The sequence below is a fragment of the Dermacentor variabilis genome, chromosome 10 (genome assembly GCF_050947875.1).
Source record: "Dermacentor variabilis isolate Ectoservices chromosome 10, ASM5094787v1, whole genome shotgun sequence".
Classification (NCBI taxonomy): Eukaryota; Metazoa; Arthropoda; class Arachnida; order Ixodida; family Ixodidae; genus Dermacentor; species Dermacentor variabilis.
In genome coordinates, this window is record NC_134577.1 from 17,467,227 (window position 1) to 17,488,533 (window position 21,307).

At 44.8% G+C, this 21,307-nt stretch overlaps 1 protein-coding gene across 3 annotated transcripts in view; it reads left to right on the plus strand.

Moving 5' to 3' along the window:
• Positions 1-15,626, plus strand: part of LOC142560023 (pyrokinin-1 receptor-like) — a 205,538-nt gene extending 189,912 nt beyond the window's left edge. For 2 of the 3 annotated variants that reach the window (XM_075671773.1, XM_075671772.1), the window contains one exon: positions 5,536-10,560. In XM_075671773.1, the coding sequence (XP_075527888.1) occupies positions 5,536-6,101 (566 nt within the window). In that variant the 3' untranslated portion in view covers positions 6,102-10,560. Of the gene's footprint in view, positions 1-5,535; positions 10,561-11,874 lie in introns of those variants that run through there. The other variant, XM_075671774.1, reaches the window with a different exon arrangement.
• Positions 15,627-21,307: the final 5,681 nt, after the last annotated feature.

Genomic DNA, 21,307 nt, shown 5'->3' on the forward strand with positions numbered 1-21,307 from the left:
ACTGGCCGGATTACGCACTGTCTTCACTGTCATTGTTCAGAAGATGTTGGGAAGACAAGAAGGTTTTGAATGAAAGAAAAATAAAAGAGGAGGGAGGGGATCGCTTAACTACAACCAAGGTCTCAGCCATGGTACATACGGCAAGTTAGTCCGATTTGTTCGGTTCTTTACTGAACGTAACTGCGAAGGAGCAGGCGTTCCTTGCACGGTTTTTTTAACGTTTGGTTAAACGCCTCTCTGAAGGCTTAGAATAAATATATAGTTAGCGAGTGAGCAACAAGATAGGAGAAGCAGTCTTTTAACTGTCGCAGCCGATTCAGCTATGAACATGTCTGGTAATCACTGCAGAGCGCGAAGTCATTTGTCAAGTTAACTCTTCAGTGAAATGACCAAAACAAACGGCGCATCTGCAAGAAGCCTTTTATAATGCAAGACAACACAGACGAGAATCCACACTTTTTTCTGTACTCTGAGACGGCGAGTTTGCCGCTTAAACGAGCAAGTCTGCCGAAGGTCGTTTTAGAGCGCAGCTCTTAGCCGCCCGTTCCTGCGGCGAGCCTCTGCGGCGGCGGCCTCGGCGGTCTAGGCGAACGAGCACAGCGAAAGATGAAAGAGCGGACGCAGAGCGGAATATGAAGGACGCGAGCCGCGGACGGCGTAGCCCAATGAGAGCGGCCCCTTCAGTGACGTGCGCGCAGGAAGCTGGTGTCGTGCGGACCCGCCCAACCACTCGATGCGTACTCGTAACTGCCCTTAGCCGGACCGCTGCTTTCGTACCATCGTCTGCTCGCGTCAGCTCTCGCTCGCGCTTGTTTGGATTGATTGCTTCGGTCTCGTTTGCGCTTGTTTGGATTGTCACGGTTTGTATCAATTTTGAGATCTGATTGTATGCGCGAGGCGTATTGTGTAGTATTTTCTGGAAGCCACGCGGCACCAGCTATTATAATAGAAGCTTCAACAAGTCTTCCATGAAAGCCGACGCGCTTGACCTGCAGATCAGATTTTCGATGATCGACAACTCTGCTACATGTCTCTCTCAAATTCTTTGCGCCGGTATATCGCGAAATGAGAACACGTATAGCGCTGCGTTCAAGTTTCGCATTAAGGAGTATCGTAATCGTCGGGGACTTCTTTCTTGTTGAGAGTCAATTTACAGCACAAGTCTTTCTTCCATCTATAGTTATCTGCCATGTGAAGTTTCATTTGACCCTGCTTACGATTTACGGCGCTTCTATTCCACTCTAACAGTGCGTGAAAGATGACAAGGTGAAATAAAGCTAATAAGGAATACGGACATTTTTCTTACTCACTTATGCGTGAAATCTTAAAAACAACTAAGGACTGAGCAAAGAATGGCACTTTATCGACACATATTAATTAGTTGCATTCGTGCAGGTCCACGTTCATATTTTTTTTTCCTGATAAGAAAAAATGAAGTTGCTGTTTATAGCATTGAAACCTAACACCGGCACAGTGACATACAGCAAGAATCAACTGCCGGTCGAGTTGGTTTATTACCACAGAAAAGCAGCGCTAGTGGATGGGACAAGATAGGAAGGAGCACATTGCCAGCGCATTAATGTTCCTTCCCTACCTTGTACGGTCTTCTAGCGCTGCTTTTCTGCGGGCGACATGCAGTAGCCACTATCGGCTCAACAGCAGTCTGGGTTCAACCTTCGTCTGACAGAAAGCAAGCTGCGCAAAAGTAAGACGATTTGAGCAGAGAATCCAGCAGTCGGCCAGGAGTGAGCCTGCAAACTTCTAAATTTCGCGCAACGTCTCTCTTAAATAGTCTCAATCAGACAGAAATTTGACGACTCCTCAGAGGTGGCCATCCAGATGACAAATATCTGATTGATGTGGTCTTTCTTTTTTTCTTTTTCTTTCTTGCGTTGGAAGAGGACGGTGGGGCTGGCGATCTAATAAGATTCAGCGACATTTCAATGTAATAAAGGAACAGTCCCCTCTATAGCATAGCAATGTTTGTATTTGGACGAGTCGGTACATACCCTCAGTGGAACGAGATGGGTCACACAAGTACGAAGAAAAGATTGGCACCATTATCTTGTGTTACCTTAGATGGCTCTCCCAGTCCACTCACATTAAAATCTACAGTTTCTATCAAACGTTGGCTAATAAGCCTCGGTGATTTTACGAGCGAACAGAATGCTGTGTGCAGAGGCATGCAACATCATAACAGAAGTGAAATTTTGAGCGTCGTCGTGGTCACGGCGACGAACCAGAAAGAAACGGGAACACAAAAAGTGCACCGGACTGAATGAGGTAGAACTCACAGAGCCGGAGAATTGAATTCGTAGGGTAGCCCGAAAGTCAACAAATGCCAATCCGAAGTGCTGTACATCCACACCGTTCATACGTACTGCTGAACGGCCAAAGTATCAATTTTCCTTCTAGCTTGTTTCCATACGCATGCCTTTCTTTAGAAAAGAATGTGTAAGTTTTTACTTTATATCTCGCTCACATGGACCATCCAAACCTGAATGTTGCATCTATTTCTATGCACTCTGAGTTCCTGCGGCAATTTCGGTCATTTGCATGTCACACTGTCGCGGGAACTCCGAGAGTTGCATCGAACATTCACATCCTGCAGCGACAGCTGCCCGGCGGAGGCGGCGTGTATGGCTAAGCTCTGCGATCCCCCTTCCATAAACTCCCGCAACTCGAGACGCTAAAACTCCACAAAGCACGGTCCGTTTGTCCTTCGAGCGCTGTTTACCCAATTTCCTCCGGTTGCGATCGCCGTGCCACGAGTTCCTTTCCGGCCTTTACACAGTCACCTTGGCGAGCTGTCAGTCGAGCATATTGCGTTACACTCTTGAAACGAGGGCGCTGTGCGACAGCAGTTCTTCGGCTCGCAAATTCGAGTGAGGAAACAAATACGCCAAAGCGCGACTCAGGGTCGCAAAATTCGAAAGCGCGTCTCTTTCCATTGGCGACAGTCTGGCGCCTCGTGGTTTAAGAAGTTGAAAACTAAACGACGCTCCTCCAACGCACGTACTGCTTCCCGCGCAGCAGGCAAGAGACGTTGATCGAAGAAGGCAAACAACAATATGCGGAATGTGCGCGGCTATTTGGCTATACTTATACGTGGTCGTGCGATGTTTTCAGCCGCCCGGAAGCTTCCGGGAGGATTGAAGTTTACCTTCGAAGTAAGAGAAACGGAAAAGAAAGTTGTATGTTATGTACAGCCTGCGGAGCTGAACGTCTCCATTCTTCTGGAGCACGGCCTTTATTGACACTGATGCTGCGCCTTTATCCTTTTTTACCCAGAAATTTTGTTAAAAAAGGACAGTTTCGTTTCTTTCTTTTTTGTCGCACTTCATATTCTGGTTGCCCAACTATATAGATGAAGAAAGCAACGCTGACAAAACGAGTTAAATGTGTATGAAAAGCGAATTTTTTTGTCAATTTATAACATGCTGCAGATCGCACATCGGTCCTTGTAGGAAGGACACTCAAGCATACAAGGCAAGTTAGAAAAATGCAAGCAAGAAAAAGTGCAATCATTCCATGCTCATCAACAGCAGTCATTTGTTCTCGTTCTCTTCGCAATAACTTCATTTTGTGAAATCTTAAAAAAAAAGTGTTTCTAGTGAGGAGGTTTCACGTAGAAAGCTACACTGTGCACTGGAGCAAACAAGTGTGTTGCGGCATACTAAAGGTCACCTTGAACGGTGAATATTTATCTGTTCATTTATTTGTACAGTGGGATCTACGTTATATGGAATTCTTAAAACTGGCCTTTTGCAGATAACATAATTCAAGTCCTTGAGCTGGAATATTAGAGAGGTGGACATTATTTGCACGAGAAATCAAAACGCATAGCCAATTAATTAACGTAAATCCACTGAATATCTGTTGAATTAATTAGTTTACGGCACACATTGCAACTTAGGAATTGTAGCCGGCGAGTTTTCAATGCGCATCTACTTGGCATCAATTTCCAGAATGGCGCTATAGTTTGGAGATGTGCGCCATCAAACTTGCCGTAAGAATGCACTGCTGGTCCACTTGCTTTCTTTAAAGAAAACGCTTTTTTATGCACTGACGCACGAAAGTAACTGGGACACCCATGTATTTCGTTCCACACTTTAGGAAATACTATATCGAAACTGGTGTCATCCTGGAAATTCATTTCAAGCAGATACATCTTGCAAGCTCACCGGCTACAATTCATAAATTGCAATGTGTGGTAAAGTAATTAATTCAGAAGTTAATTAGTGAATTTTGCTAATTAGTTTCATATGTGTTTCAATTTCTGGTGCTAGTAATGTCCGGCCCTTGGTATATTCCAGCTCAAGGATAAGAAATATGCTATCTGCCACTGGCGATCTTTAAAATTCCCTAAAACTTAAAAATTATCACCCTATATAGTTATTACAGGATTACTTTGTAGAATACCGTGAACTTAAAACTCGAAGCATGAAAGGATGTGCATTTAATGTAAAAAATACAATTACTTGAAACCTTGAATTAAATGACAAAACATTTAATTACGGGGTTTTACGCGCCAAAACAACGAGCTCATTATGAGGCACGCTTGAGTTGGGGACTCAGGAAATTCGGACCATCTGCGGTTCCTTAACGTGCACCTAAATCTAAGTGCACGGGCATTTTCGCTCCCATCGAAATGCGACCGCCGTGGCCAGGATCCGATCTCGTGACCTCGCGCTTAGCAGCCCAACACCATAGCCACTAAGCAACCATGGAGTGTCACACCAAACCCTCGTAATAAGGCAAATTACTGACACACAGGTTTATATAGAAGTATCGGCTAATACAAAAGTAACAATGCTACAGATTATATATGTGCCATGTAAGTGATCCTGTTGTATGTTCAGTAGTAATATATTTTACGTAAGTATGACGTGCTTGCGTGCGCCCACTCTTCTGCAAAACTTAATGTGTTTTCTCGCACATTTCTAGGTGCTTTTATTCAGTTACGCAACAGTACATGTACATGCCTATCTTCTCTGGCATCCTGGACTCATGTTCCAAGCTTTGTATGTGTTCATTCTGACTCTATTTAGAGTTTTCTACACATTTTACCATTTCATACTGTTTGTCATGCGACGACGCGTAGCCGGCCCAGCTTAAAGACGCCAACCTCTCTATTAAAGCCTATGTCATAAAATGAGAAAAATGTTTTCTACTGCCGTATACGCTAAACTAATCAAACCACTGCGACGAAGGTTTATTATTCCTTTCAGGGATTACTTTAGGCAACATTAATTTGAATGAGCAAAGTGGTGCTAACGAATGATTATGCGAGTACGGCGACACTCTACCTGCGTGGTTTATTATGTAATACTGCAGACACCTTTCCGAAATATAACAATGATACGCTAAATTGTGCAGCTGCATTCACATGGACAAATGCTGTCGATACCTAGAAAATGGCAGAAGACTGTTTCAGACTGTTTAAGTGTGGAACCATTTAGTTGTTTTGCATCGATGCGCCTGTGTCGAGCTGCTGACCATACCACTCTCGTCTCCCCTCCCGCACGTTCGCAGTCGCCGTGGTGGTGGCGTTCTTCATCTGCTGGGCCCCGTTCCACGCCCAGCGCCTGATGGCCGTCTACGCCAAGGTGCCCACGCCGGCGCTCGAGATCGCCTTCAACCTGCTCACGTACGTCTCGGGCGTCACGTACTACGTGAGCGCCACCATCAACCCCATCCTGTACAGCATCATGTCGCTCAAGTTCCGCCAGGCCTTCCGGGACACGCTGATGCGCTGCTGCGGCCGCCACCGGGCCACGCGCCACGGTAAGTCGGTCGTGTCGGTCACCTTCCCGTCCGGCTTCCGGTCCACCTTCCGCTCGTCGCTGGCCTTCGAGACGTCCGACTTCACGCTCCTCACGGACGGCGGACCACCGCCCCCCTACACCGTCGAGGCGTTGCTCGCCCAGAGGGCGCGGAACGTCATCGTCTCCATTGACGAGTGTAGCGAGCCCGGGACAAGCAGCAGTCGCAAGGCTAGCTCCATCTCCAACAGCAGCCTCCAGATGGTGCCCAGGGACGCGTTCGACCGCGCGGAGCGCCTCTCTGATCGGATGGTCGAGCTAGGTAGCTGTGGTTGAGTGAGGCCTCAAGAGCAACGGCCGATCAGCTGAATTTGCTTGCGAGGAGCGACAGACGACGCCACAGTCGGACCTGTCGACCACTCCCGCCCACCTATTCTTGGCTGTGCAGGCACTCATTTAATAGGCAGGTACTACACTCAGACGTCAGACCAAGTCTTTGGAATACTGTTTCAGCAGCCTGGTTCTCGCGCTGGCACACGCCGCGCCCTCCCTTTTATTGCAGAAGACAGACTCTGCACCGTCAACGCAGGCTCAGTCTAGGCATGGCCGATTTTTCAGCGTGCTATTGAGGTGCCTGCGTTTTATGGCCGAGATTAATTGCAAATCTCTTGGACCTCGCAGTCCTCTTGGGGTCTTCGGGCTCAGAACAACCATGGCCGGTTGTTCCTACCCCACCTTCTGACCTTGTAAAGGCGGGGTTGTTTTCCTGTCCTCAGGCTTTTGAAGTGGGTGGCCCCAATCCCGGTTTGCTTTCTGCAGACGACACACCCGGCTTGGCGTTTATGCCTTTCGGCACTTCTGGAAGAGGCAGCCCGGGCCGCTGTTTAGAAGTCCTGCATTTTCTCACTCACTCCCCACGTCACCCTCGCTCTCGTCGTGATGACTTTCCAATTTACCACTACCGATTGCTTCAGCTTATAACGAGTAGCCTTGCCTGCGCTCCACCTCGTCTTGTACGTACAGTGTGGCGGTCATTTACACCAATTAGCTTTACCTCAAGACACGCGACCTTAAAGAAGCCAGAAGATCCGACCATTCAGTTACTCTATATAATTTTGATTATTCATAAAGACTAATGATTTGTTTGGCATATATTACGCATAAGCCAACTACTAAAATACTGCAGCTGACCAATTTTCTACTAAAACCACACTGTAACTTTTCTTGGTTCTTTCCACAGTAGCCACTCCTAAGTTCTCATTGAAGAAAATTCATTTCTATGTACCTGTGGAGGCGCAGGTACACTTTGCGAGCTTTTAGAAGGATCACAAACTGCCATATTTTTAGAGCGCCAGTACACGAGGCAGGGCACGCTTTAAGATCATCGTAAGAACATGACTATTTACAAGGCACGTTCTCAACGCTGACGTCCACATATTTTTAGCTCGTAGAAAAAGGCGGGGAGAAGTGAAGGTACACGTTTGTCCTCTGTGAAGTTTGCCAGACGCTGATCTCATTACGTTTCGCGGCGCCGACTCCTTTGCTGTCGTTATGGTGTATAGACTAGAAAGTGAAGTGCATAGGGCAGCGGTCTAGCCGCGACGTTCGTAACCGCGTACCTAATCTCCTCTCTCTCTAGTGTAGGTACAAGTGTTTCGGTGTCGTCAGCTCTCCTCGAGTTTATCCGGTAAATGTATTTGCCTAGAGTAGGGTGTGTGCACGTGTGGCGTTGCGTCCTCCGTTTTGACAGCAGCTGTGTTGCGTCTGCTGCTTCGGTGACCTCGATGCGCGTTCCGTTGGAGTCAGCTGGGCTACGGCAATTTCGATTTGCGCTGCCATCGTGTAGCGGTTGTGTCGCTCTGGCACAGCAGTGTGTTGTTAAGTGTACTCCGTTTGTACAGTTGCCATTCTCAAAGGCGGCTCTTGCCTTGACAGTGGCAATAACTGTGTTCGATGTTATCTTGTACTCAGCTTTGTCCTGTGGTCTGAACAGTGCTAATTTGCCTTGTGATGAGTGAGTGTGTACGTCTGAGGCGGAGAGGTGGAATCATCTCCTAACTAGTCTATTTTTGAGAAAGAAGTTTGCGGATGTGGTTGAGTGGTATTTAAGAAGTTCTCACTCTCATTCTTGCTACTTTGAGACCTCCTCCTTCTGTATTTACTTGTAAACTTGCATTTGAAAGAGTATACTTGCTGTGTTTCAGAGTGTTTTAAGACGTATGTTAGCAGATATTAATCTAATTTATTTGTTTATATTATAGCGCATGCATTACAACTCTTCACATTGTTTCCATTGTTCTTTGTAGTTGTTTTCCTCCAAAGAGAGGCTGTAAAACACGTTCTAACCATGTTTTATCGCTGTATCTATTCGATTTATGCAAATCGTATTTTTCTAGTAACTATTAATCTCAAATCTGAAACAACGTTATCTGCCAGCCTCACACCACGTTGCATTGCGCAACACGTGCAACGGCCTGGGAGCTAAAAGTGTCAGACGAAATCCTGACCTAACTTTTGTGACATCATTTTGTCTGTGATCTTTTAAACGTATTTCTTCCTGTTGAGACAGAATATGTAAGCGATATAAATTAATTTCATACTTCACAAGTCGACACAAAGAAAATGTTTGAAGACATGTTAAGTAATTGGGAGCTGTATTTCCTTTCTTATCAGCGGCTACAGAGCAATTCTAGGCTCAAGACTGACATGCATGCGACGCGCGCGTCCAGATCAAAATACCACTTGGTTAAAAAAGCAGGCTTCCCTGTAACACATAGTATGCATGCTACTGTCGTTCGAAGGGTAAATGCTGAGTATGGTCAGGCATTTATTCTACCCAATTTAATGAAGCAATAGTGTCCTGCTTCATGTGGAGATTTGCTCGCTGGGATGTTTACTCTGAGATAATGCTTGACCATCGAAACAAAAACTTTGATGTGAAATTACAGCACAATCAGCCTGAAAATATCGGAGCATAAGGGAAGCAATAAGAGAAATTTTGCTTGCGAACAAAAAAACACTGCCATTTTTGCTAGCCAAGTTTACACATTTTTGAACAAACTAACACGAATTTCTCATATGCTGTCATTTCCATTAGCGTCTTAAAGCCGCTTGCTAGCACAGATAATTAACATCAGTAAAACTTCCATAAAAGCTTTCCAAAGCAGCTCATGTAGCAAGCAGATTTTAAGGCTTAGCAAAAATGTGCAGTTGATAGGCAATATACAAGCAATTTCGACGATTTCTAATCCTAGTCGCGTATGCATTCTGCACTTTTTCGCTTTAAATGTGCAATATTCAGGCATAGTCTCCACCTAGTACTCAGTCTAGATACTGTGCTCAGGTCACGTATAGCCGTAGTAGGCAAGACTAAGGTTACCCTACTTCTAAGAATGAGTTGGATGTTCTACGCTTTTGCACGTTTGAAAGTCTACTTTAGAGCAGAACGTCGAAAAATGCTAGAGAGATGTGTCGTACCACAATCTCGAACCGCAGTGCTGTCAGCTGTACTCGTACACCAGCGACCACAAATGCTTTGCCTCAAGTTTAGCTTGCAAGAGTTCAGATGCGGTAGAGATTACTGATGATTACTCACTTTTCTGTCGCATTTTTGCGTTCAATGCTGAATTGTGCCTGAGAATGTGTTCAAATGTGTGCTCATAACACACATCAGGGTACTAGATTAAAGCAACAAAGAGCGTAATTTACCGCAAGACACGAGCTAGCTTCGGTGTTGTACTTATAGCAGCATGCCGTATCATTGCATGTTCGCTCTTTCGCATTCACTTCAATGTTGTATCTCTGTCAGCCTTGCACATAAACATTACTGTACTCTGTATCTATTTAAAACATGCAACATGCATCTCTGGACTTATGACCACTGGTTTTTTACGGCTGAGAAGGCATTGAAAGCTTAAATTACGAGCGCTGGCACCTTATCGGCTCAAGAGGCAGCTGATGTAGTAGTGTGTGCTAGTTAAATACAAATATGAGTAATTAAGACGTTGCACCGTCGTTGCTCATAAGCAAGAGCTTTGCTTAGTTTCGTTTATTCTCTAAGTAACAATGTTTTACAAAACTCCTGAAAAATACATTTTAAGGGACATACTACAGACACGTGCATATAATCACGGTCTCTAAGCTGACAACTCTAAGTCAGACACTTGAATTATCGCATTTTTCTGGCAGAATAAGCCGTGCTCCACGGATGCTAATATTATGACAGTGAACTTAATTTACGCTCACAGACCACCTGGTTAATGAGCAGAGACGATAGCACGACATGTATTGAAAAGATAAACTTTGCGATGCTCAGTGTCACGGTCATAGGTCCAGAACGAAGCTCGTGCTTGTCGCGTCACTAGCTGCAGTCATCTTTCTCTCTCTGGCGTGCCTCTGTCAATGCTTTTTTCTCTGCCTGCTGCGAGCATTTAACCCTCCTGTGTGTTCTTTCTCGGCCATGCTAAATAAACCTCTCGGCGTCTGCCTCACATCACTTGCCTCCGTGTGTGTTCCTTTCCTCAACCCAGTTCGCTGCATCGTGCGTCATTTCCGCTTGCGTAATCACCTTCGCTCTACTTCACTTTTTCCTGCATTATCACAAACACACACCTCCTCGAGCTAAATATAAGTTCATTCTGCGATCCGCACACAATTCGCAGTGTCAAAACTTAGTACTCCAAAATTAACCTGCGCAATATAGAAAAACAATATTTAGGTGATGTTTCCCCTAACGAAACTCAGACAAATGCATTTATTTCGCTTTCTTCATCGCATAAACCTCCGCTAACGTCCACTACAACTGACATCAAGAAACAAAATATGTGTATACTTATATAGCTAGAAAGATGCCGATATTTTAAAGTAATATTAAGCTGCAATAACGAAAGTCTATCTCATGTTCATCTCAAGCAGTCGATCTAAGGCCATTCGGGCGACGAGTTCTTCATTCGCGCAAGAGAACAGCAGAACTAGCAAATATACTACAAACCTCATTATGACAGATATGCTTAGATCATACGTTCAGTTTAATCTCCCCTGTCACCTGAGTTATTTTCTCTTTCTGGAGGCACAGTTATACCTTTCACTAACGTTTCAATTGCAACATCGGTGACAATAGTTTAGTCACCAGAAAAGTTTCAGTAAGCGAAACAAAATAATGGAATGAGTGACAAACGCTGTGTCCTCCCATTAGATCACCTATATGAAACAACCGTGAAAGACCATCTGCAAACAATAAACTAATTGTTACTAACTCTATAACAAAACCTTCCCACTTTCTTCAGCTAGCCTCACCCCTTTTCGCTTTCTGTACGCCTGACTGCCCTCAGAGACGCCAGAGGCGCGTGCTAATGCTCACTGTGATGCTGCCCCCTTCTTCAAGCACTCATTAATTGCGACCTTGCGCTCAGCTGCCCACTCTGCAGCACTGTCCATCCGTGCCTGCAACCCTTCTCATTAGAGTCACAGCGTGCCCAACTGCATGCCTGTCCTCCTACAGCTTTCGGCTTCACGGAACATCAAAACGCCATGCCAAACTCTGGCTACCAAGGCCGAGCACATACTTTAAGGGCAGGAGAACTTCTGCTTCTAGACGCAATCTTATTACCCACTCGTTAGCCCATTACTCGCTTTTTCCCAGAGAGTCTTCCATGGCAATCCATCACTGTCCACTCAGGGGACAAAAACGGGTCGTGCCTCCAGACTGCGCGTAGAACTGACCTTGTGAAGAAAAAAAACAGACTACAGCTAGCTGTCAGAGACACAGGAAGTATTGCAAAATGCACAAACTACTAGCTCGCTCAATACGGCGCAATTAGCATTCAAGAATATCTCTTCTCACTTCTTCCTAAACAATAATGCCCTGTCATGTAACAGGGTGTCTCTCTCTTATAGGGTTAATCATGGCGGCAATTGAAATCTGCAGATACCTTTCAACTGTATCGATCTTGTTAAAGCACCGAATAACAGTAAGATCTGTAAATGATGCTTTTGGGACATGTTTTTGGTAAGCTGGCAAAAATTACATCACTTGCTGAAGTTTTTAGTGACTCTCAACGAATGCCCAAAGAATCTATCCTGTTATTTTATTCCCACCCTTTGTCTTTAGAATGGAACTCTGCGGAGTGCTACGTCTCGAACCACCAGCTTCACACGACACCTTCGACTGTGTGAAGGCCGACCTTCGCTGCCAAGGACGGCATCCTCCTATCTTTTTTCTGAAGACTGTGTGCATTGTGTCTGTGCCTGTGGGAATGACTTGCGTGAATGTCATATGAACAAACTTCTTGACCCTCTGGCCACTTAGAAGTGACAGTGGTTAACGTGTGCCAGCTGTCAACGTTGACTCTCTGAATGAAGCAACTGAAACGAACTCCCTTTGGATTGACCATTACAACAGAGGCAGTAAACCGGCGAGGCTTAGTGAGAGCTACTCTGAAGGCGAACGCAGTGTGTGCAAAGTTGGCTAAATTAGGCGAAACTAGATATGAATTCCAGCAAAATCAGGCCTTGATTCAAAGTGGTGACCAGTGTTACCAGAAAGGCCTGTACTAATGCTCAGTGAAATTTGTTCGAGGATTGGTATCGCTCGTTGTGGGTATAGGCTTTTTCAAAACAGGATACGTTCTATGCGGTAATCATACGCGGGAGTGAACATGCTGAGCGCAAATTAGAGCCGAGCTTCTCAATGACTTAGTCATGTAAATTGTAGTGCGATTAATCCGAGGGAGTAGCCTAACAAATGTGTAAAACATATTCCGACACGTCTACTACACAAAGAGGACACCTTGTTCCTGGCCTTGAAAAAATCTTTGCTTGTATACTTGTCATGGCAATTTGTCCTAACGATGTACTGTTCGCTTAGGCTGAATCACACAAAAAAATGCATTTCCGGCAAAGCTGAAAAATTGGCATTTAAAAAATGGTTTTACCTTAGCTTATTCATTTGCATTAACCCTTATTCATCAAGTAATACATGCTCAATCCTAACACTATGAAAATAACTTATCGCTGAATATATTTATTCCATCGGCTCACATCACGAAAGTTATGCCCTTGCGCACCTGTACTGGCTACGATAAAATGCTTTTATTCTCTCACTTTCCGTACAAGACCAGCCATGCGAAATGACCAGTTTCCTTGTATAAGCAAAACGCTTTCGCAGATTTCCTGTGTGGCACACGAGTGCTGTTCGACATGGCGGGCTGTGTACGACACAGCCTAACCTAACGGTCACGCTAGATGATGCTCTGGACATCAAATCAAAAGAATACCTGAATACAAGAACAGGGCCCCGGGCCCCAGATGAAGTTCCTGTGCAAAACTTTACCTTTTGTTGACAGTACATCACTACAGCTGTCTTCATACAAACCCAGGTAATACAGGATAATACAAACCAATAGCGAAGTAAAAAAAACATTGCGGCAGTTAACTGAACCTTAGGCTTTAAAGCATTCGAGTTGGCTTGGCAGAAGCTTCATTATTTCTTGTCAAAGAAACGCCGTGCGATTTTGCAGATGAATGTATGAAACCGTTCACTTAACGGCATAGCGTGCGTTAAAAGTTCATTGATATAATGGAACCTAGTGTGCCATGTCATACAAACAAAATGAGCAGCAGCTTCTGAGGTTGCGCGCGGCGTCGCTATCAGGTGTGTAATATTTCTGGGAATGCACGGTCGAAAGCAAGCAGAAGGGGCTCCGTTCATGGCTTCGCCATGTCATAAATATCTCTCTGGCGATTTCAATGCATCATAATTTGTCGTGTGCAAAGCAGCATCAATAAAAGGCGGTGGAACGAAAAATTCGCTGAGGAGGCATAAGGCCGGCCCAACTGTGTAGCGCATGTTTTGGTTGCAATTTTTTTCAGGTAACATGGATTAGATGGAGTTGTTGATGGTGGCTCAGTTGAATGATGATCCGCGCCCGACTTCACAGCACTCAATAACGGTACCTGAAGAGCCGCATCGTGACCTTCCATGTAGGGTGACCCAAGCCTTCCGTGCGGCCGCTTTACTGATCCTATCACCATTAAGCTGGAGCAAAGATGGCCCCAAACATATGTTACATGAGGATGTCGCGCTCAAAGTAACTGCACAGTCATCTAAGAACGAAAAACCTTCCAATGTAATTCAATATGGCTGTTTTTCGTGACACAGCACGAGTACGTAGCATTATCAAAACAGCAGATTAAACGAATGGTAAGCAGTAGTCTTATTTTAAAAAAAAACCTACAACACTTTCATCAGCTTTCCTACGGCCTCATATTGCCTACCCATGACTTCCTCTTTTGGTGTCGTAAAAACTTTTGACAAAGCATAGACATACATATTTCAGCGCTCGGAACGCGCTCTCTCTACTGGGCATTAGTGGCGACGGTGCTCCTCTAAGTGTTCCGATCTATTTGCTCATGAAAGCACTTTGTTTATTTACACGTTGAAAAAGAAAAGCTGCAAGAGATGGTTTTTGTATTCTCTCTTGACTCACCCACATGAGCTCTTCTTAAATACATGAAAGGGGTATTACAGAAAGGCTGAAACAAGAGATTGTGTTCAAACAATGTGTTTTTGAGGACCCACAAACAATATTACAACATAAAACTAAGAATGACGCGATTAATTTATACCCCGTGTCCCAGATAACGTTAGCGAAGCTGTTCAACGAAAATAAATAGTTTAAAAAACATGGTGCCTGATACATTTATAAGGCCTACAGTGTTCCGTCATCAAACTTATGACAACCGAACACCTTAGGCCTTATAATCGTATCATGCACTGTGTTTTTTAAATCTTTGTTTTTGTTGAACAGCCTGACTAACCTTAGCTGGGACACCCTATAGAAGAGGTGCAAGCGCGCGAGGAATTAGGATAACATCGAGAGGGTACTTCATATGCTTTCTTTGTGAAGATTAAGTGTTCTGCAAACATTGAGGAATAGTAATGGAGACACAGTTGCCCTACAGCAAAACGACAATGTCTTAATAGTACCAACATTCTATGTCGGCAAGAATATGCTAAGCTTGCCTCAATTTCAAGAACGTGCCGACTAAGAGCAGTTAGAACATTCTCAAAATACGATCCAGCTTCTCGCTGTAATATCTGTCTTCATAGTTTTGTAACACCAATGAAGGCGAAATTCAGTCGAAAGTTATTCGTCCATGAAATTGAGGACCTTTGGAAGAACTGTCCTTTTACTTTCTCGTTACTAAACTAAGGGCTTGTAAAAACCGATAGCAGCCATTTCTAATCATGTGATTGTTCTAATTTTCAACCTAATTTATATGTTCGCTCAGTATGCCAGTTACGCATACTAACACGGGTACTTATGGCTGCACAGAAAGAGTACATGCAGGCAGAGAAAAAAATGCTTCACACCTAATACAGGGTACAAAACAAGCATTTCTGACATAATAAGCCTTATAACCTGCCATTTTTTCTACACGAAATGATGTAAACGAGCCTGACTGACTGTATTGCTGGCAGCACAACATCTCATATAACTTTCTGTTTTGATGGAGAGAGATGGGTAAGCACAGTGCCAAGAAATATGGCGTAAGCTGCTCTCACATCAGCTAAACTCACATTACTACTTGGCCTACAATTATTTATAAATATTCATTGCTATTTAGTGCCGCAGCTGAGCTCCACGCCTCCATGCTTTTAAGATGTCAAGAAAATCACAATGTGTTTGAAATAAGCTAGAACTGTCCTAGTTGTAGTGCTATGGTGTTCCCTCAATACGTCAGTGACAAGTGTATTGGGTCTGTGCATATTTAGCATCCAGTCCCTGAGAGATCATTCCCTGTGGGTATTAGGTCCAAATTCAGAACGAATAAAGGAATAAACTTCGTTTGGCAAAGACATGTATGTCTCACTGAACTACCTGTGCAAGAATAACAGTCTACACACCCCAAGTCAAGGTCTCTGCCCTTTAGAAAAAGTCACTTTTGTCAATTTTTTCTTCATTGTGTCGTTTCCTGACAGCGCCCTTTCCAACATCAGAACAAAGTAATGTTCCTTCAGAGCTGCCTCATGACCCGCTGCACAGTTGCTTTGTTTAAAAAAACGTTATGTGCAGTGAGACAAGGGTAAGAAAAAAATCACCGCCCTAGCACTCCGTACACATGGTTAACAAGCGAGGCTGAAACGTGCGGCCCCGGTATTTATCCATCAGGTTAATCCCCACGGTTCAGTAAATGACGGCTCGATAGGTTGCCGGGTCCTCAGTGCGCATTTGCTGTTTGCGCTCGGCTGCACTAGCCTGTTCTTGAGCCTGGGCTGCAGCATCGACATGGCGTAGACGAGCTCGTTACCGGTTCTGCTCGCGGCGTTGCTGATAGAAAGGTGCCTGCTCCGGAGGAGCAGGCGCGTGGCCTAGCCATTTCGGAACCGGAGAGAAACTGCTGCGTGCGCGCTCGGCTGCAACGGAGAGCAACGCCGTCACTACCAGCGCAGTTAATGCAACACCACCTAGATAGCACAAGGCCTTTGCATTTCCATCCATGACGTCATGTTACCGGGCCCGATTGCCATAGAATCGAATTCGGATGCTCCCGAGTAGGCAGCAGTGATTTTGACGTCACCGCTTTCATCACACCGGCCTTGTCAATAGAAATTTCGGGCCAGGTAGCATGACTTCATGGATCGGAGTAAGCAGGCCCTGTGCTATCTGGGTGGTGTTTGCTAATCCGCACGCCTCTATTTCTCTCTTCTTATTTCTCGCATGCGCGTGGACTTACGCCGGAGGAGTTTTCGGCGTACAGGCGGCCGACAGACGGACGGACGGAAGAATCGGCTAGCCATATGCAGCTTCGATGTAAAAATTTCAAATGAGTCTTCGTCTTATACTTGTGCCCACTAGCTATAAGTGCGAGCGGTCATATGAGAATTTACACCCACGGCTCTTAAACGGCCGTGGAAACTTAGCAATCGTATCACTAACTATATTTTATGGTAAGTGTTGCGTGTTCAGTTGAGAAACTCAACGCCGACAAATAAAAAACCTTTTTCCACTACTAACCACTATTTCAGGCCTCTTCAAAAAATAAAATGTACCTTGCAATCTTCGAAGTCGAGGTAACGTGGTACAATAATTAACTTGTCGCACAAGTAGAACTTGAACAAAACTCCTGCAAGTATCTGGCTCGATATTTGCAAGGATTAGAAGCCTCAGTGAGAGCAAAGTGATTTCAGTATGTGCTAACAGTGCGTGTGAACTCCGCCATGAAGAGCATAAAAATTCTGGTTCACAAGCAGCTCAACGCCATTGTCTGTGATGAAATCGATATAATCGCTTTGACAAGCCCAAGATATTCACATAAATATTGCTTGCTTAATTGCTTGCACAACGTGTGCCTTTGGACTCGGACGTGTAAAAATACACAAAATTAAGCAAGTTCATACCACGAAAACGTTATACGTTGATTTCGGTCAAAGACTCTTGTAACACTTGCCCTTGCCTATAAGCAGCAATTTTCAGTAGTATAAATTTAATCGGAAAGATACGCATTCAACTTTACAAGCGAAACTTCAAAAGTTTGATGAGAACAGCAAATGATCGTTGTTTCGCTCACACGTTCATGCTAACCATGCATGGAGCAGTGACAATTTCATTTGTAATACAGTACAGACAACGTCCCATGAACGTCGAAATGAGAGATCGTAATAAAAAAAAGCCGTACAGAAGAAGAAAGCTCCAGAGTTGTCGTAACACCTTGTGTGGATCAAGTGAGCGTAACAGGAGTGACACTTCTCCGACAAAAAACATATCTGCAAGTGAACAGGAGATGCGCAGCAAAGTCGCCGAGGGAACCAATTCATTACGCAACCATGACAGCACCATCCAAGGTAAGTTCAGCGCAAGACCGGGCCCAACTGCTCAAGTGGCGAAAGGTTTGTCTCTGATTTGAAACGAGGTCAAAAAAAGTTTGCACAGGCCTAAGCAGAGATCATAAATGGAACGCTTAAAACTAGCTTTGGCTTTAAATGACACGGCAGCAAATCAGTTCAGCAAATGACATGGCAGATGGTATGGCAGGGATGGTCAAATTTATGCCAGCCCAATGTGCAGCTAGAAGGTGCTGACCAGAGAAAGAAAACTGTCTGTGGCTGGAATTTCAACTTTTCTTATGTGAATTAAGCGTTTCTAACGGCCAACCATGGCCTTTCCGATCAAGTGGGAAAAGTAAGAGCATTTTGTTAAGCCTAGCACAGGCTACTTAACCACTTAATGCATGTTTCCTAGATGGCTAGAGTTTGGTGTTGCAACCATTGCAACACGGCACACGACAATGAGTGTGCAGCTAGATTTTCATGTGTAGAGTAAGCCAGAAACACCTCTAAGGAGGAATATCAGTGAATGAGCAGTCTTAAAACACGGCAATATAGCATCAACACATCTGAGCGACAGAAGCTTTCTCAGGTGATTTTGCAAATGCATTTATCAGAGGAAGCGCAGGTTCCTCACGGCCATCGCCACTACGTTTCAGTGACTTTCAAGTGAGACTTTTTTTAGACAACATGCAAAATGCATATAAGTTTGATGTCAATGTAAAACGTTAATGACCTTGGGGCTTGTTCGTTATGAAAATTTGGGTCAAATACTAACAACTAGCTGCGTTAGCTGTGACGTCCGCAGGATGGCGGTTGATTCGTGAAAGGGAAGTATCACATGTGCCTTTAACTTTGTGGATAATATTGTTATTTGCCTAATGTTCGTATCAACACCTTAAAAGAAAGGCTTACTTTCTATATTTTGCAATTTAAATTGTTCTTGGTGACTAGTTTGTTATACCTACTCCTACAATGCACTTTTATGCAGAATCCCCATTCGTTTAGAGTAAGTACCAAACTTTCGGCTCCCGTCCTAATCTGTCTGCAATGTGTAACAAAAAAGCTCGATCAACCTCCAAAACTTACACAAGTCATAAAACGTCAATGAAGCGCGTGTCACAGCCGTCAAACAACGTCAAGAAAACAATAGAATTTGCGCGTGCCGTTCATTAATCAGCGGCACAGTGTCGGCCGAATGTCGGATAGAGTACGCATGCTTAGACGTTAATTGCAATGCAGTGTTCACCCTCTATGATCGCCTCGACAATCTCGCGAGGGCACCCTAAAAGCCGCAGCCACTCAATACTTGCTTCAAGCGAACCCCCAAAACTCGCCCAAGCAAGCGACGAACGCCACATCAACTACGCTATTTCAAATTTCCCCTGAAGTGAGGATTCAAACTCTGATAGAATATCCTCGGCAAACGTGTTAGGAAGAAAGCATTGCGTAACACAAGTCGCAAGCGCTGACATGAGTCCTGAATGCCCAGTTCGTCAACACCTTGGCCGTGTGAAGAGTGAACCACAAAACACGTTTCCACGCCTTTTCAGGGCTTTCACTCACTCCATCGTAGCAGCTATATAACAAAAACCTCGGTGGTGTGAGGAGCTGCGCTTCCGTCCAGCACTCAGAGCTTTGAATGGAGCATTAATATGCCATCTGTGGCGTCGCTTGCAGCGAGCTATTCTCCGGCAAGCAGACTATCATAATCTGACCAAAGTGTAGAGTTGTGGTAAAGCTATAAGTAATTATATGAACTTCACAAATTACAAAAACATTACCCGTACAAAATATTTGTCAGTGGCCGCCGCAGTCTTAACTAGCAAATATTTTTCTAGCTATCCTCACCAGCAAAAGCATGGGCGCCTCGGAACAGCCTCAAAAGACGCCAACGTGCAGCAAGCGTTACAAGTTCTACCTCCAACAAATCAAATCAGGTCAAAGCTATCGAACATCGAAATGGTGTTAAGGCCACAGGCAGGAATCCTATACGAAGAGACGTGACACGAAATCTGTGCTCCAGAAACTTAGAATATTGATGCATAATTAAGCAAACATTGATAGGCAGTCGTAAATATATTACGTTCTCCAAGCAATTAAAAACGCAACAGTCAAGATTTCTTTACAGTAGGTCCTTCAGTAATGTCGGCGTCAAACATTTATGGGACGCCTCATCTGCGAAAAAGCAGAATCGCTAATTCACCTAGGAACACATCTAAAATGGCAGCCGTACTCTGCAACCGCATGCGTGACCAACAGCGCGCCGTTCATTTAGAGGTTGCATGACTGACCTCCAGCAGGAATTTAACTTTTCCTCACTATGTTAATCCCGTACTCTTGCCTTTCCCTTTCTTTCTATTTTCCCCTTCCTCTCTGTTTCTCTTTTTATCCCCCTTAACCCTTCCCCCTGCGCAGGGTAGCCAACCAGAACTACCTCTGGTTAACCTCCCTACCTTTCTCTGCAGTATTTTCTCTCTCTCTCTTTCCACACCACGCACTACAGTGAAGCACGTCGTAACAGAAGGTTTCAACTTGAGTATCTGGCGTACCCTAAAGCAAGACGCAATATTACGACATAGTTGGTTCTTTTTTTCTTCATCGTCATCTAATTGCGGCCCCCATGACTACCAATTCAATCCACAACATCCTTCGCATCGACAGAACGTTAGATTTCACGAAGTTGCCATAAAAGTCGACTTCACCCACGAACAAGCCCAGAACACTGAACACTTGCGAAACACGGTGCCATCACCCCCTCCCCCGAGTGAGTTGTCAACCCACGTTGGGTCGTTTCAACAATACGTTCGGTGTTAAATTTGCACCTAAGAATGTCAATTAAAGGCGACAGAGCGCAAGTGATTTGATAGTCACTTATGCAAGGGGGCAAAGAATTCCGGATCCAGTGACGCAACTACATCCGGGCGCTAAAGGATAGTCTCGCAACTGCTAGTATGAAGGCTCGCACTTCGGCGTGAGATTATCTACGAGGCTGTAGTTACTAGAGTTCACGCTACCGCTAATTCGGGGTTCTAATTAGAGGAGCAACATTTTATTTCAGTCACCACTATCCTAAGTTGCCGGTCGTCGAGCACGCGTCAGGTCCTCCTGGTTACCTAAAGCGAGGCGGCGGGTACAGTACGTAGCGTATGTTGCAGGCGCCTTCTCATTGCCACAATTCTAATGACGCGTTCTCTGTCACCGGGTTTATGTTGGGAAATGTTAAACTGTAACGCTGTCGTTCCTTCGAGAGTAAGACTGTGGTGAGAGAGAGCCACGTTATTCTAATAACGTGATTATCTCGTGCCTAACCACGCTTCGTAAGATGGAACTCAGCGCAGTCATGACCGTGGTTTCAGTCTAAACAAATATGTGTCGCAGCGATACAGTAGCTTGAAGCACAGCACGCAGAAAATATTGGAGGAAAGGATAGAGAGAAAGAAACGCCCGCCACAATTTGAATCGCACAGCCAAAACCCACATATGCAATAAACATTTTTATGCCAAATCTGACGCCGAACTTCGTGCCAAAGCCACGTTCCATTTTCTTTTGTGTACGGCGCACGAGAAGCCGGATCAATTCAGACCTTCCTACTGAATGCCCACATTGCGGCCACGAATACAACAACTTCGAACACATGCTCTGGCTGTGCCCTGCCAACGCGGGCACGGACTTTCCTGACCAGTCCTCCTGGGACTTAGTGCTCAGAAGCAC